General features: G+C 41.5%; 2 protein-coding genes and 1 long non-coding RNA gene across 3 annotated transcripts; 2 read left to right on the top strand and 1 right to left on the bottom strand.

Moving 5' to 3' along the window:
- Positions 1–4,244: 4,244 nt before the first annotated feature.
- On the bottom strand, positions 4,245–5,499 carry LOC106398798. Its single transcript, XM_013839307.1, has 3 exons — positions 5,026–5,499; positions 4,690–4,953; positions 4,245–4,577 (listed from the first exon to the last, which is right to left on the bottom strand). The coding sequence occupies exons 1-3, from the start codon at positions 5,497–5,499 to the stop codon at positions 4,245–4,247; spliced, it is 1,071 nt and encodes a 356-aa protein (XP_013694761.1).
- A 537-nt stretch (positions 5,500–6,036) lies between these two features.
- Positions 6,037–9,461, top strand: LOC111206310. The gene is made up of 2 exons (XR_002658512.2): positions 6,037–9,049; positions 9,135–9,461. It is a non-coding gene; the product is annotated as an uncharacterized LOC111206310 (long non-coding RNA).
- A 2,317-nt stretch (positions 9,462–11,778) lies between these two features.
- On the top strand, positions 11,779–14,645 carry LOC106397100 (tubby-like F-box protein 10). Its single transcript, XM_013837656.2, has 5 exons — positions 11,779–12,145; positions 12,529–12,919; positions 12,998–13,085; positions 13,566–13,692; positions 13,768–14,645. The coding sequence occupies exons 2-5, from the start codon at positions 12,569–12,571 to the stop codon at positions 14,507–14,509; spliced, it is 1,308 nt and encodes a 435-aa protein (XP_013693110.1). The 5' UTR covers positions 11,779–12,145; positions 12,529–12,568; the 3' UTR covers positions 14,510–14,645.
- The last annotated feature ends 1,300 nt before the right edge of the window (positions 14,646–15,945 follow it).

Here is a 15,945-nt window from a genome sequence, read left to right as displayed (position 1 = left end):
ACCGACGGACATCAGTCGTCGGAATATACCGACGAACCACGTTCGTCGGTATATTCCGACGGAAATGAGTTTGTCGGTAAATTCCGACGGATATATGTCCGTCGGTATATTCCGACGACCGTTGTCCGTCGGTATATACCCTTTTTTTTTTACAAATTAATTTTGCATTTTTATATATTTTTTGATATTAATAAATTTAAAAAATTGGAAATTTAAAACTAATAATATTATAAAATTTAAATTCATAAAAACCGAAATAGGAAAAAAACATTCATAAAGTTTAAAATTCATACAAACCGAAATAGAAAAAAAAAACATTCCGAAAGTTTTATAAAGCCGAAATAAACTAAGAAGAACTCGAAGACATCAAACGATCTAGCTTCTGCATAATCTCGGTGTTGAACTTCTTCTGGGATGCCAACTCAGCAAGGATAGTGGCATTCTCCGAACGGATAGTGGCATTCTCCGAAAGGATAGTGGTGTTCTGCTCCTCCAATGCCCCAATCCGTTCATCTTTGTCATGTAGCTCCTCGAGAATCATGGGATCGGCATACGGAGCTTGCGAAGAAGATGCCGGATACGAAGAAGCACGACGGGCCAACCCAACTAAACGGCCTCCTTTCCTTTTAGGAACCGCCTACAAAAATATTTAAAGTAAGTAAATATGGACAAGTAAGTAATCGACATTATAAAAAAAATATATAATAATAAAAAAATTACCTTTTCAACCATCTCATTTATTTGCAATAGAGACAGGTTGGTTGAAGCTCCCGTGGAGTCGCAGTCATCAGAGAGAGGCTGAGATTGAGAAACTATCTCAGCTTCCACCAAATCAACTACACCTCTGATCACGGGGTCCTGAATTTGACCCGTCGTCTTGTTAGTGTGAGCCACCTTAATGAGTTGGAGACGATCAACGGGATTACCGTCATTTGCTTCGATCTAAAAAAACCGCCATTATTAGCCAAAAAATATATAAAATATTTATTTAAAAAATATAAAGATAAATAATAATAAAAAACTTACAAGTTCATCCTCCTTAGTAGACATGGAGCAAGCGCCGAGGTTGTGCACATACATACCTTTCCCGCCACGATCGCTCTTCCGGTTCCTGGAGTTCCTAGAAGACGTCTCTGCAGTGTCTTCCCTCTCCCAATGAGCTATCATTTATATGTGGGTTTTTAATTTATATATATATATATATATATATATACGCTTCCAACACGGATTCGCTTCCTATTTTTTTTAAAAACTTGTTTCTACTCTTCCATACGATTCCGCTTCCGCATTTCCGCTTCCCGCGTTTCCGCTTCCGTTTCCATATAACGTAGCGACCTCCGCAGCAGAGCATGCCGCAGCGAAGTCTGAGTTACAGCGGGCTGGACGAAATAGACACCGGACTACAAGCCCAAAAAAGTACTCCGATCCAATCGCAAAATAGATATACGGAAAGAACCAGGTAGCCTAGAAATCGAATGCCGCCGCTCGGAAACCTAACCTCCGAGAATCGAACTCCATCAGCTCCCAGAACCGCCCAGCAAACGGGATTCGGCGAACCAATAGGACAAGCTCGCGGTTACGACACCCGAAGACCTATCGGCACAGATCCTCAAAGAGAAAATCTGGGAACCCCGAGCGAAACTGGAACGTTCCAGAATTATATCGAAAGAAACGATGCCAATCTCAAAAGAATACACGCCATCGTCCATATGGCAACGAGCTCCCCTCCAGACATAGATATGGTAATTGAGGAAACGAGGAGAACCCCATTCACGAACCAAATTGCCAGCGTAAGGCTACACCATGTCGGAAAACTCAAATTTCCCGAGTATGCAGAGAACACAGATCCGAAAGCCCACGTACGAGCCTTTCGACTAGCGATATCAAGAGCGCACCTCAACGACGATGAAAAAGAGGGTGGCTACTGCCGCTTCTTTGCCGAAAATCTCACTGGGGGCCGCTCCTGAATGGTTCGCAGGGCTCGAAGAAAACTCAATCGACAACTTCACCCATTAGTATGTACATTCCTCAAATAGTACTCGGTTTTCATAGAAACAAAGGTCACCGAGGCAGACCTCTGGAATCTCAAGCAAGCACCTTTCGAACCATTGAGAACATACATATACAAATTCAGGGAGATCAAAGCCAAGATCTCGCACCCGAATGAAGTCGTAGCCCTGGCGGCGTTAAAAAACGGCGTTTGGTTCTCATCCAAGTTCAAGGAAGATATGGCAGTACGGGCACCAATCTCATTTGACGATGCCCTACATCGAGCTTCATACTTCGCTACCCACGAAGAGGAGGTCACAGCCTTGAAGGAACAGTATAGCGCAAACAAAAATAACATCGCCAAAAAGAACACTGCTCCTAAAGAACCAACAACTAAAGGGCAACACTCGTATGCTATAAACAATTCTCCACAAAACAAATCGTCTACATACGGCCCTAGCAAACACTGCACATTCCACGATCGGAAAGATCATTCGACTGAGGAATGCCGAGCGGCACTTCGTAGTCAAAGCGAAAACAAAAAGACCATCGAGGATACCGAAGAAGAAGAAGAAGAGCCGGGGACCCTAAAATCTAATCGGAATACTAAAGGCTCTTCGAATAAAAGAAGCAGAAACTGAGCCAGAGTCTCCAAGCTCTCCCCTCCAGCGCCGAAGAAAAGAGTCGACATGATCTCGTGGGGACCAGAAAATCATACACCTGAAAGAGTCAAGAAACAAATCGAAGGGAAAATATCCATCGACATTACGATAACAATCCGAACACAAGAGAATCTCAACGAATCTACTCCCCCTCCCAACATTACTCGATACAACCCAAACCTGGGGTCTCCTTTCAGGAAAATCCCCAACTTCAAACGAAAGCAGAAGATGGCCTGAATCCGTGAACTGCTAGAAAGACCGAGTGCCCCACGAATTCAGAAGAAAGACAGCACGCGAACCCTTAATCGCAACCTGTCTAGGGGCAGAGACAATACCAACCAACGCTTACTAAAAGATGGGACTTTTCGATAAACCACAAAGGCAAACAACGAATCGACTTTATCTACGGAGGCTCCAAATTTTGCAACTCGGTTAACTCCATCAAGGCATACCAACAAAGAGCCGAAAACAGCGTAGGAGTTAGAGAACCCTTATCAGGTCCCGACCACGAAATCATTTTCGCCGAAAACGAGACCACAGATCTTGACCAACCACACGACGACGCTATCGTAATACGCGACGTCGGCGGCTGTGAACTATCTCGAGTAATGATCGACACCGGAAGCTTGGCTGATGTCCTCTTCTACGACGCTTTCAAAAGAATGGGATTCACCAAAGCACTCCTAAAGCAAGAACGGACCCCCCTCATCGGGTTCGCAAGAGAAACCACATACTCCTTCGGATCAATCGAGCTCGCTGTAACTGCGGGAGAAATCATGAAAATCGTAGAATTCATCATGATAGACCGTTCGGCCCCATTCAACGCAATCCTTAGAAGGCCCTGGCTATACAACATGAAGGCAGTTCCCTCAACCTACCACCAATGCCTGAAATTCCCGACTCCAAAAGGAATCGAAACCATTAGAGGCAGTCAGAAGAGCTCCAGAACGTGCTACCTTAATCGGGCGACCAAGGCCAACAGCAGACGTACACATGTACACGAACAGCCGAACTAAAGACCCTGTCCAGGGAAAAACAGTCAAACTACGTTATGACTTGATCCTTCACCGAGGGTACGTAGGAAACTCACGACACGAGTTCAGTCACCCACCAATTACACAGCTCGAAGGATACGCGTCGCAACACCCAAAAAACGCTAAACACGACAGCATCGACCCAGAATCGATAGACAAGCTTCTTTCCTTATCTCAATTTTGTAACAAACCGAAAACCAACCTTTTATTAAAATTCGGTTCTTACACTTTGCAGATCGAGCTCGCTAAATCTCCTATATCCGAAAAATCGCAATAATCTTAAACGGTTGACTGTAAACCAGGATCCTGATCAAGTTTTCGGTTACAGCCCGCCCCGCTAACGAGCACGGCAAAACAAGTTAACAAAACCTTTTGTTACATCAAACGTATGTCGATAAAAGTACCTACGACAAATCAACGCACGGTCTCAAAAGAATGGCCTCGCGCAAACGGAAAAGTTACGACAAACAACTCAAAAACTCACAAATCCTTTCTTTATTAAAAAGATAAAGCAACAGAAACAAATGGAAAAACGAAAATAAAAGTCAAATCCCTAAAACTACTCCTCGACGTCGAATTCAACATCCTCGAACTGGCCACCCACGCGCTTCGACCTATCACCCGTGTCGTCCATCCCAGAAGGGACTTTAGCAAAGAAATCTTCTGGCAGATCCTCCGTAATCTGAGGCAGATCAAGCTTCTCAACGGAGAAATCCAAAACCCCCATCACATCGAGCTCCGACCCGACGACCTCTTTCGTTCGAAGACGCAACAACTCATCTGAGGCCAAAAGATTGTTGTTCATAATCTCCTTCAAGAGATCTATATTTGCCATAACCTCCCTAAAGCGAGCTTTGCAATCAGTTGCGGCCTTCTTCTTCTCCCACTTCTCCTTTAGAGATATCAGCACATCCAAGTAGCTATCTGCCAGAGTCTTTTAAGCATCATAAGTTGCGCGACGAAGATCATCAGAGAACTTATTAGCAGAAGATTCAACATTTTGCCTCCAAAAAGGAAACTTTCTCCATAGCCGACTTCCTCTCGTTACTCATGACTCGCAGACGAGCCTCAAGTGAAGCAGCCTGATTCCCCAGCTTCTCAACAGTGGCCAGTTGAGCAGCATTAGCACGCTCTCGATCCTGAGCCATCTCCAGACCAAGTTTTAGCTCCCGAACGACCTTCTTTATTTCATAAAGCTCGTCAGAACGCGGAACATCCTGCAGGCGCTTTTCAAAAGTCGCCGCGAAGTCGTTATTAGCCTCCATAGCCTGAAACATAACAAGTCAGCAATAACAAAACGAACCAAAGATTCAAAAGCAGCAAATATCAAATAGAACAACCTTAGCATGAGCGACAGCCATCTTCACATAAGCCTCACGCTCCGTCATATTTCGAAAAGAAGGAAGCGGACACCCAGCAGGTTTGAAATGCCTCACCAAGTGAGGAACGCTATCCGGATCCTCCGTGATAGGACAATCCTTGGAGTGAGAAAATTGCCAATGAAACGGTTTAGCAACAGCCATCTCACCCGAAACACCGAGACGATGGTCTGAACCATTCGTTTTAGCCTTCTTCGGAGGACGATCATGCCCCTCCGAACCAGTTTGGCTACTCGACTTAATACGAGCAGCAGACTTGTCACCATCGAGGTCCTTTCCCTCTTGGGTAGAAGCCCGCGGGAGTCTGGTCTCTTCACGAAGAACTTCTGTGAGCGCTTCGCTCACGTCTCCGGATCGTATGTGTTCCGCATTAACACTACCAGCTCGAGATCGTATCCTTTCGGAATCACGAGGGGTCGTTCTTCTCGATGCCATGTCCTCCTCACAAGCAAGAACAAAAAATCTAATGGAGTACTGTGGTAAACCCTAAAACGAAGTAAGGCTTTATAAAGACCAAGGCATCACCGTATCTCCACGACCTAAGGAAAAGAATTTCGAAGGCTAAGGAAGCAAAGATTTTCCGAAAATCGTGTTTATCCATTTAAGATATTCGAAACCTCGCAATCGAAGATCGCGGAAAACAAAAATACAAAATACAAAAAGATATCAATTAAAAGAGATTAACTAGAATTGGATCCTTCGGGAATAGACGACCCCCCCCGACTTGATCCACTGAATCTTCTGAAACTTGAGGATGATCGAGCTCGGAGATCGACCAATCTGACACGGCGGCTGAAGAAACAAGACCTTAACAATCTCCTTCCATCTCCTTCAAATGAGCAAGCTCTGCATCTACGGTTAGGACCCCATCCTTAAGCTCATTCAGAAGATCGATGTTGGCGATCACCTCCTGCAACTGGATCTCAGCGGACACTTCCTTCTTCGTACTCGTCCATTACTCCTTCAAGGATTCGAGGACCTCTCGGTATCGCATTTTGATATCACGACGAGCGATACGAGAAACACGACGAATATCCCGATCCCTCTCGATCTCAAGCGCCGCGATTTTGGCCCTCTAAGCAACAACCTGAGTCGTAAGAGCCTCGTTCTCCTGCTGAATTCTCCTCCAATCATCAGTCAAAGCCTTGATCTTTTCAGCATCCTTTTTTCCCTCGCGTTTGGTGGCTTCAAGTTCCTCTGAAAGCCTCTTAATCTCGGAACCAATGCTTTCAATCTCCTTGTCATTCCGAGAAGCCTCGACGCGATCCTCCATCACCACAACATACTCGTTGAAAGATTCCATCACCTAAAAAGAAATCAAAACGGACTAATAAGCACCTTGAAGCGCATTTCAGAAGGAAGAGAACGAGAAGCAAACCTTAGAGCTCGCAACCGCAACCTTAGCGTAAGCTTCCTTCTCGGCCGAAGAAGCAAGGGACGGAAGACGACAGCCTGCAGACCTCATGCGGCCGGCGAGAGAGATCAAGTCGCCTTCAGCCACAAACAAAGAACCATCGCCTTCAGGAACAAGCCTAGGACGAGATGGACCGGGCAAGGTGGCCTTCGACGACTGACGCCGCCTATGGGTCGCGGCAACGGTCTCATCTTCTGAACAAGGGCTCAATGAGATTGGAGATTACTCCTCCAAAGAAGCACCTTCATATTCGGAGTCCCGAATCGAGATCAAAGAAGGTCTATCAGAAGCTCGGCTCCTTGATGCCGACCCAGAAGCATGAAACGACGACCTCCTCACGAGCTGCCTAGCCAGTCGATCTGAAGATTGAGCTTGAACGGAAGGGGTCGCAACGACTTCCCGGGAGTGTTCCGCCTCATCCTCAGAACCCCTAACCCGAGGGGGGCCTGTTGGTCTCTTCTGGCATGCCAAAAGCAGCTCGAATCCTAGTCTGATCAAACAAAGACCAGTTCAAACGACATCTCCGAAGGACTCCGATCAGACCACGAATCTCGTCTGACATCAAAGAACTTCCGGAAGAAGCTGTAACAATCAAAGAAAAACGAGAAATTGAGTCACCAATTCCCCAAAGAGAAAGATTGACACTCAGATTTAAAAACTAACCGATACTCTCAGCCCAATTCCGGGGAAGTCGAGAGAAATCAAAATCTCCCACAGACGCTCGATCCACCTTAAAAAAGAAAAACTGCTCGCGCCACTTCTCATCGCGATAGGGGACGTCCTCGATGACGTGGCGACCCGGGAGCGGAGACACAAGGAAGGTACCGGATTCTGCTTGTTCCGCTTCACCAGAACGAGGTGTCGGAACTCACCGTGGCCGAAAGAAATACCTTCCTCCCTAGCCCTAACCAAGAACGTAATAAGGTGCCTAAGAAAATTTGGGAGGATTTGAGTAAACGATAATCAAAGCTCCGCTAGAATCTCGAGCACATGCTCCTGAATCGGGAAGGTAAGACAGCAAGAGTGAAAGAAAGAAAGATAGGCTCTGCAATACCCTCCCCGTACGGTTTCAGGAGTCTCAGTCGCGCCGGCCAAATCTAGAACGATGGCGCGATCAACCTCGTACACCTTGTAGAGATCCTCAAGATCATCGGTCGTAGTCGTTGGACGAGAAAAACTGAACGATGAAGACATCTCAAGTTCAGCGATCAAGAAATCTTAGAGCAAAAGCAAAAGAGAGATGAGGAAAAAGAATCGGAGTTGAAACGAAAAAAGAAATCTCTCACGTATTTATAACCATCCTAACGGCTATATCATCATTCTCGAGAAAGATAATGATGACCTAGGCCTCACCCTAGCGGCGGCTAATATAGCCGTTACGCGTAAAAAGGAAAAAACGCGCCAAACAACGGTTTTTCAAGAATCATCATTGATTCAAACCAAAATCGCATCGGTTACCAAACGATGAAACCCGAGTTAATAACTAACCACCTCTTTTCTTTTCAATCAAATCAAAAGAGACTGGGGGACAAATGTTGGATCCAATTTCGGTCAATACATTAATGGGCCACAGTCAAAGATGTGGGCCATAAAGAATTGGAGCCCATTGCAGGCATACGAGCTCGAGACGGAGACCTCGAGGTCCCGGAGTTCGCGGAACAGGATACGGAGATCGCGGAATGGTTACGGAGATCACAAAGTCGACCTACTATAAAGAGAAGGAGAACACACACGGAGGAGGACACGTTGAAAACCCTAAAAAGAGCTACACCCACACTTGGACCTTGTTTTCATCGATCTTTATATCTTTTCTCTTAACAATCTCGTTGTAACATTCGATCTTATTTTACTCATTGTATTCGATCTCGTTCATCAATAAAAGTCCATTTTTGCCTACCGGAAACTGATTATATCGTTGTGTTCTAAAGATATCGTTGCCTACATCATTTATCTTCTCCTGATTTAACTCCCGATCACTAACAAATTTTTAGTGTAGATTTTAGGATCTAAAACAATCATGACACATGTACATGTACTAGTGGTCAAACCTGGCAACAAGGACATTCTATAAATACCCACGAAGGCAAACACAAAAAAAGTAAGAAAGGAACCCTGAGAGAGAAAACATGAAGACGCAAGAGAAAGGAACTCTGAGAGAGAAAAACATGAAGACGCAAGTGGCCACTTCAGAAGCAGGGGTGATCTTGTGTGTTGATCGGCTGATCCGGGATCGGCTCCTTTCCATCTCTCCTTCAAGACCACTGTCTCTGTTGCTGCTTCAGCTATTCTTCTCCCTCACCTTTCAGCCTCCTTAGATTTGTTTTTTTCTTTCTTTTGTTCTTGCATTTCTCTTTTTGTAATAAGTGGGTTTCCACAACCTTAAAAAACAGAAAAACCTGGTATAAATCTTAACTTTTACACCAAAAAAAAACATGAAGACGCAAGTGATGATAGTGGTAGCTCTTCTGATTCCGGTGGCTTTATCTTCCAACTCGGACATGGTGGTGGAGGCTCACTTAGGCCCCGGCGACTGATACGACGGTTGCACCACCGGCTGCGTCCAGCGTGACCGTGAGTATATACTCTCTTCTTTCTTAATTGCCACACACACATATTCCATTTCTATATATCCTTTTTAATACTATTTCATTTTCAGCCAAAAAAACGTCCAAATGCGAACATCATTGCGCCAAACGGTGCGGCCGAGGTAAATATACTTTATAACACTAGAAGAATAATGAAACCGGTCCCTACCGTAGGGTGCAGTCTAATCCACCATGTAATGAAACTTTTACGGTGTATGTCTACTAAGCCCATCATATATAAGCTGATTTTGTTTTCCAACTGGGTGAAACCAAAAGGGGTTTTGGAACTGATGTTGGTGTACTTTTTTATTGGAGGTGGTAAAAGAGCAAGTGGTGAGGTCTGGTGCTTAAACTTTGTATTCACTAAGATCTATATATACAATATGTTGAATCGTATCTTTAAATCGTTTCTTTTTAAAACATAGTATGCAATATCGTAATCAAGAAATCAAATGGTTGTGGTTCACTGTTGAGTTAGAATGGTAAAGGATTTGTCTATATATGGGTCAAAGCCTCATACCAACTATGGACCTCCCTTGTTGGGTTTCTAAACAGTCTACGTAAACCGTAAACGCTTTGAGAAGCAAAAGGCATAGGTTTCTACATGCTTCTGGGATTATCATAAATTAGCATATAATCCAGTTCGGCTATAATAGCTACGATGTTTGATTAAAAGTTACTTCCGGGTTGTTTTAACTTTTTCTTTTTTGACGAACCGTTATGTTAACGTTAATATGTCTGCGAACCAAATCAACGATCTAAACAAAATTGTAGCCAATATAACTCAAATCCCATGTTAGAATCACGTCAATTTCACGTCTTGTCTTCTCTTTCTTCAGTAGATACAGTTCTAGGGTATGCCAAGCAGAAAGGCACATGGTGTATTTTCAAATTTACAATATTATTCCAACAACTAAAATGCTGTGCATGTATTGTCAAATGACTTCAAAACTTTCACCAGAATTTGATGTAAGATTGACCTAGCGGTTTATTAGATGGGTAGATGACTCGCTATGTTGGAAAAGGCAACAGAATGAGTTCCACCATCTACACAAATTGTTTACTTTTTGCCACTTTGAACACTTCAAAACGACTTTCTACATGTTTTTAAAGATTAGTTTTTTTTGACAAAGGGATTAATTAGTTTTGAGTTTCATCCTGGGATCTCTCCCTGTTGTTAAATATACTTCATATAAAATTAAGCCAGGTCAGATCTTAGTTATTGACAATTTAAGTGAAATTTGAACTGTGAAAGTAATTTTGTGAGGTAGGGGATCTCAGACCATCAGCATTGGTGAACCTCACTTCTCGATTCCCAATGTTCCTATTATTATTATTTTAATTTCTTTTTTCGTTTCATTTAAAAAAAAAATTAATATTCGTCCAATTGCGGACCGCCACGTGGTGTGGAGCCCGCAGAACAGTAACGATACGGGGTCTTTCCAGCGACCTCGCGCGACGCGGATTCAACACTATTGGAATATTTTAATTTTTTTTTTGTCGAAAACTGTGTGAATTTTTGCTAAGACCTTTCAATGCTGATGCCCTCAGAGATACATGGAAGAATAAAACATGCATGCAACAGGTTTTAAAAAGAACGGATAACATAATTTTGAAACAAATATATTACTCCTTCTGTTTCCGAAAGTAAGATTTTCTAAAGTGTTCACGCTAATTAAGAATTCAATAAATGTTTATAATTTAATTTTTCTTTTACTTTACTATACATTTTCCAATAACTTTTCACCAATAAAATTTAATCAATTCAAATATTTTCATTTAATGTTTCTTAAAAGTATAAAAAAGTGTCTTAAACATATAGAAAATCTATCTTTGTGGAACAAGTAAAAATTCTAAAACATTTTACTTTTGGGAACGGAGGGATTACATTTCTAGATCTAGTCTCATTTGTTAGTGACTCCGCACATTTTTTTTTTTGCTCTCAAAAATATATATTAAGCTCAAATACTTAAATTGTCCTACAAAAGATGAAACGAAACTATTTGTGAGATTCCTGATTGAGTGATTTTTAAGACCTTTTATTAATAAAATCTTTAAGATGTATTTATTTCATCAAAGTGTTTAACAGAAGGTTTTTGAACTAAAAAAAACAAATATCCTTGTAAGATCACGTCAAACTAATTTTGAAGATGAAAATGATTTTCTTAGACGAGTTACATGTGGATAGGTTTGCATTTCATTTTTCATAGTGTATCCAAAAAGATGATGTGGAGCTTCAGATTGCTTCTTGGATGCTAGCGTGCATGTTTATGCTGGAGAAGGATCAAGGAAGGAAGGCAGTTTACAAAAAAAAAAAGGATCAAGGAAGGCATAGACAATTAAACATACTTTTACCAACCATCCAAAATATATTTTTTTCTGAAGAAACTTTAACAAATATATGTTAGTTTAAGATTTATATACTGTAAACAAATATATATAACACCACCCAAGTGATTTGTATTCAGTGATATGACTCAAAGTTTAGCGGTGTTAAATCTCTTTCAATAACGATTTGGTTAAAACTTAAAAGGTTTAAAAAGTTAAAAAAAAAAACAAAACATAAAAGGTGAAGAAAGTCAAATGATAGTTGGGTCTTTGCTTAATGCGAGGCGTAGATCGAGCGGCCTCGTGGACAATAATGCTTCACAATGTCCACTTCTTACGAGCCCCTCTTTAAAAACAAATATAAAAATGGTCATATAAATTTGATAGTAAAAAAAAAACTATTCTTTAATTATTTTATTGCTGCCTCGTGAACTATTAAAGAAAAATCAAGAAACGCTCCTGAGTAGTACCGGAAAACAAAGCAGAGAGGAAAAGAGAAACCAATCAAAAGAAGAAGACTTTATCTTTCTTTCTTTTTTGTTGCTCTTTTGACTTTTATGGGTTGTTTTGTTTTAGACTTAGTCAGCTACGGATCTGCTAAAATCCTTGTGATCTCCGGAGAGTTCGAGTTCTTGAACCAGACCAGATTCTGTTCTACTTTTTGCTGAGCTTCTGGGTTTGGTCGGAGAATCTTAAAAGTTAGGTGGACTTTGTGATTTAAGCTTCTGGGTTATATCACCTACTTGTCTGAAAGGTTCATCCTTTTACCCCTTCTCCTTCTCTTATTTATCAAATTGACTCCTCATATTACCAACTACTCAGTTATCTGATCTGGATGTTGCATTTGGTGAACTGATGTCAGTTTATCTTTGATAATTAATTATTTCATAAAGAAAAAAAAAGGTTTGTGCTTGAGTAAAAGCTACTATGTTAGAGACATGGCCTAGTTTCTTTATGGAGCATGTTGTGTAATCTTTTCTTTCCTTATGCTTTAGCCAAATCTTCTTTCTCTTTTGGCCTACACTTTTCTTTTATTTTGGGCTCTTTTTTACTTTAATTTCTTACTTGTTAAGAAGGTGACTCATAGTTGCCTAGCTTTATAACCTTTTTCTTCTTCTTATGGACTCTCTTTTTCAGATTTAGGCAATTAGAGTTGAGCTTAACAAACAAAGAGAATATGTCGTTTAGGAGCATTGTTCAAGATTTGAGAGATGGGCTTGGGAGCTTGTCCAAGAGGAGTTTCGATTTCAGGCTTCACAAAGGGAAATCTCAGGGCTCTTGTGAGTATTCGTCTTCACGCGACCTCTTGTCACCTTTGATAGTTCAGACAAGCAGATGGGCTAATCTTCCTCCGGAGCTGCTCTTCGACGTGATCAAAAGACTAGAGGAGAGTGAGAGTAACTGGCCTGCAAGGAAACACGTAGTTGCTTGTGCTTTCGTTTGTCGGTCTTGGAGAGCTATGTGCCAAGAGATCGTCTTATGTCCTGAAATCTGTGGGAAGCTCACTTTCCCCGTTTCCCTCAAACAGGTTCCCTCCCTCACAACAACTTGTAAATGTGATGTTGTTAAGTTTCAAGCTACTGATGAAAGAAGTTTCCTTTTCCAGCCAGGACCGCGTGATACGATGATTCAGTGTTTCATTAAACGGGATAAATCAAAGCTAACGTTTCATCTTTTTCTTTGTTTAAGTCCTGGTACGCTTTCTTGTTAACTCAGGAATAGCTGTTTGTTCCTGAATACACTTTAGTTTAGCCCAGGGCATTCCGAGTATGGGTTCGGGTATTTTGGGTATAGGGTAGTTCAGGTAGGGGAATAATTACCCAAAATATCCGAAAAACCCAGATAACCAAAAAAAGGGAATATTTTGGATATTCTGGATAAAAGTATCCGTATACTTCGGATAGTTTCAGGCAGTTAGCGTATTTTTTGATAATTTGTATTTTTTTGATATTTTTGGATACTTTTAACAGTTTAAATTATATATATTTGGTTATATTATATGTATATTTAATTAATATATTTATATATTTGAGTGTTTTGGTTATTCTCCGGTTTCTGTTATTTCGGGTCAGTTCCGGTTAGGTCTTCGGTTTCGGTTTTTTTTGCCCATGCTTACTTTAGTTCATGGCTAAAGACTAAGTTGTGCATAATGTTTTTTTTTGTTCAATCTCTAGTAGTGGAGAATGGGAAGTTTCTTCTTTCAGCTAAACGAACTCGCAGAACTACTCGGACAGAGTACATTATCTCCATGGATGCTGATAACATCTCAAGATCAAGCAACTCATACCTCGGAAAGCTCAGGTTCGTTTTGATCTCTCTTAAATAGTTTTGCTACTTTTTATATATTCGCTTACTGAAAGTTTCTTTTTCCCTCAGATCAAACTTTCTCGGGACAAAGTTCTTAGTGTACGACACACAACCACCACAAAACACACCATCTTCTTCAAGTGCACTCATCACCGACCAAACAAGCAGAAGCATGTTCCACTCCAAAAGAGTATCTCCCAAACTCCCATCCGGAAGCTACAACATAGCTCAAATCACATACGAGCTCAACGTGCTGGGCACGCGCGGGCCACGGAGAATGCACTGCGTCATGAACTCCATCCCAGCTTCTTCCCTCGAACCAGGCGGCTCTGTCCCAAACCAACCGGATAAACTCCTCCCAAACCCTCTCGACGAGTCGTTCCGCAGTAACATCTCGTTCTCCAAGTCATCACTGGACTACCGTTCAGTAGATTTCAGCAGCTCTAGATTCTCGGAGTTGGGAGTAGTAGCACCATGCGAGGAGGAGCAAGAAGAGACGAGTTTCAGACCGTTGGTGTTGAAGAACAAGCAGCCGAGGTGGCACGAGCAGTTGCAGTGCTGGTGTTTGAATTTTCGTGGACGTGTGACGGTCGCGTCGGTTAAGAATTTCCAGCTTGTCGCCGCGAGACAGCCGCCGACACAAGGAGCAGCGGCGGCTGCACCGTCTCATCCAGAGCAAGAGAAAGTGATCTTGCAGTTTGGTAAAGTGGGGAAAGATATGTTCACGATGGATTATAGGTATCCGTTGTCAGCGTTTCAAGCGTTTGCGATTTGCTTAAGCAGCTTTGACACCAAGCTCGCTTGTGAATAAAGAAGAAACACTCATGCTAATCCTTGTTAATCTATGCTTTGGCAAAAGATCAATGTCTTAATAGTGAGAGTGAGACATCAATTCAACATTCACTAACTGGCTCATAACTGATATAATCAGAATATTTGAGATGACACTCTTCTTTCCTTTTTTTTTTAACTAAAAGAAAACTTGATTTATGAAAATAGTTATAAAGAGAGGGGTTACATAACTAAAGAGCAAAAACGCATAAATGAAAACACACCAAAAATGACACCTAACTCTAATGAAAAAATGACACCTAACTCTAATGATCGTCTCTGGTGCTGTGCGTTTGGTCACCTAGGTGATGCATGGTGTTGTTCGTTTGCTCACAAGATGCAAAATTGATGTTCGTTTTGTGCATTTTAATGTTACATTCAAATGAATCACCCAGCTGAACTTTTAAAAATTCATTAAATTCTCACTCAAACGAAGGTGAGTCTTGATGGTGCATCGGGTTGCAGATGCATCTACTTCAGTCCAAAATGATAAATGACAAAAATGAACTTTTAAAATCAAAATATTATTTTCAAACCGTAAATTTTATTTTTTTGCAAATACATTTTTCTGTCATAACCAAAAAATACATTTTTCCGCAAAAACTGAAAAACACACTTTCCCGCCAAAACCACAAAATACGTTTTTCCTTAAAAAACGTAAAACACACATTTCCATAAAACACACTTTTCGGCGAAACCAGTAAAACCGTACTTATCGGCCAAAACCGGAAACACGCATTATCCCGCCTAAACCGAAAAATGCATTTTTCCGCCAAAACCCAAAAAACGTATATTCTCGCCAAAACCCCAAAAGTATTTTTCCGCCAAAACCAGAAAAACGAATTTTTCCGCCAAAACAGAAAAAGCGTATTTTCCCGCCACCAAAACCAAAAAAACGTATTTTCCCGCCGAAACTAGAAAACACATTTTCCCGCCAAAACTGGAAAAAACATATTTTTCCGCCAAAAATGGAAAAAGGTATTTTCCCGCCAAAACCGGAAAAATGTATTTTCCCTCCAAAACTGGGAAACGTATTTTTCCGCCGAAACCACAAAAATAAAATTTCCGCCAAAAACGCAAAAATGCATTTTTCCCGTCAAAAATGCAAACATGCACATTTCCCGCCAAATACCGTAAAAATGCATTTTTCCCGCCAAAATCACGAAAAAAACTTTTCCCGTCAAACCCGCAAAACGCACTTTTTCCTCAAAAACACATTTTCTGCCAAATCCGCAAAAACATATTTCCCGCCAAACCCTAGAAAACGTATTTTCCATCAAAACCACAAAAATGCATTTTTTTGTCAAAAACACATTTTTCCTCAAAACCCGCAAAAATATTTTCCGCAAAAATATTTTTCGCCAAAACCGTAAAAATGATATTTTTCCGCCGAAACATAAAACAAGATATTATAGT

This window comes from Brassica napus, chromosome C5 (genome assembly GCF_020379485.1).
Source record: "Brassica napus cultivar Da-Ae chromosome C5, Da-Ae, whole genome shotgun sequence".
NCBI lineage: Eukaryota > Viridiplantae > Streptophyta > Magnoliopsida > Brassicales > Brassicaceae > Brassica > Brassica napus.
The sequence above is the reverse complement of the archived record's forward strand: the minus strand, read 5'-3'. Positions and strand labels throughout refer to the sequence as shown.

Coding starts and splice junctions, on each gene's coding strand:
- LOC106398798 (XM_013839307.1), bottom strand. CDS start 5,499: ATGGCATCGAGAAGAACGACCCCTCGTGATTCCGAAAGGATACGATCT. Junction 4,954..5,025: donor TGGCTGTCGCTCATGCTAAG/GTTGTTCTATTT, acceptor GTTATGTTTCAG/GCTATGGAGGCTAATAACGA. Junction 4,578..4,689: donor AGAAAGTTTCCTTTTTGGAG/GCAAAATGTTGA, acceptor ATATCTCTAAAG/GAGAAGTGGGAGAAGAAGAA.
- LOC106397100 (XM_013837656.2), top strand. CDS start 12,569: ATGTCGTTTAGGAGCATTGTTCAAGATTTGAGAGATGGGCTTGGGAGC. Junction 12,920..12,997: donor TCCCCGTTTCCCTCAAACAG/GTTCCCTCCCTC, acceptor TTCCTTTTCCAG/CCAGGACCGCGTGATACGAT. Junction 13,693..13,767: donor TCATACCTCGGAAAGCTCAG/GTTCGTTTTGAT, acceptor TTTTTCCCTCAG/ATCAAACTTTCTCGGGACAA.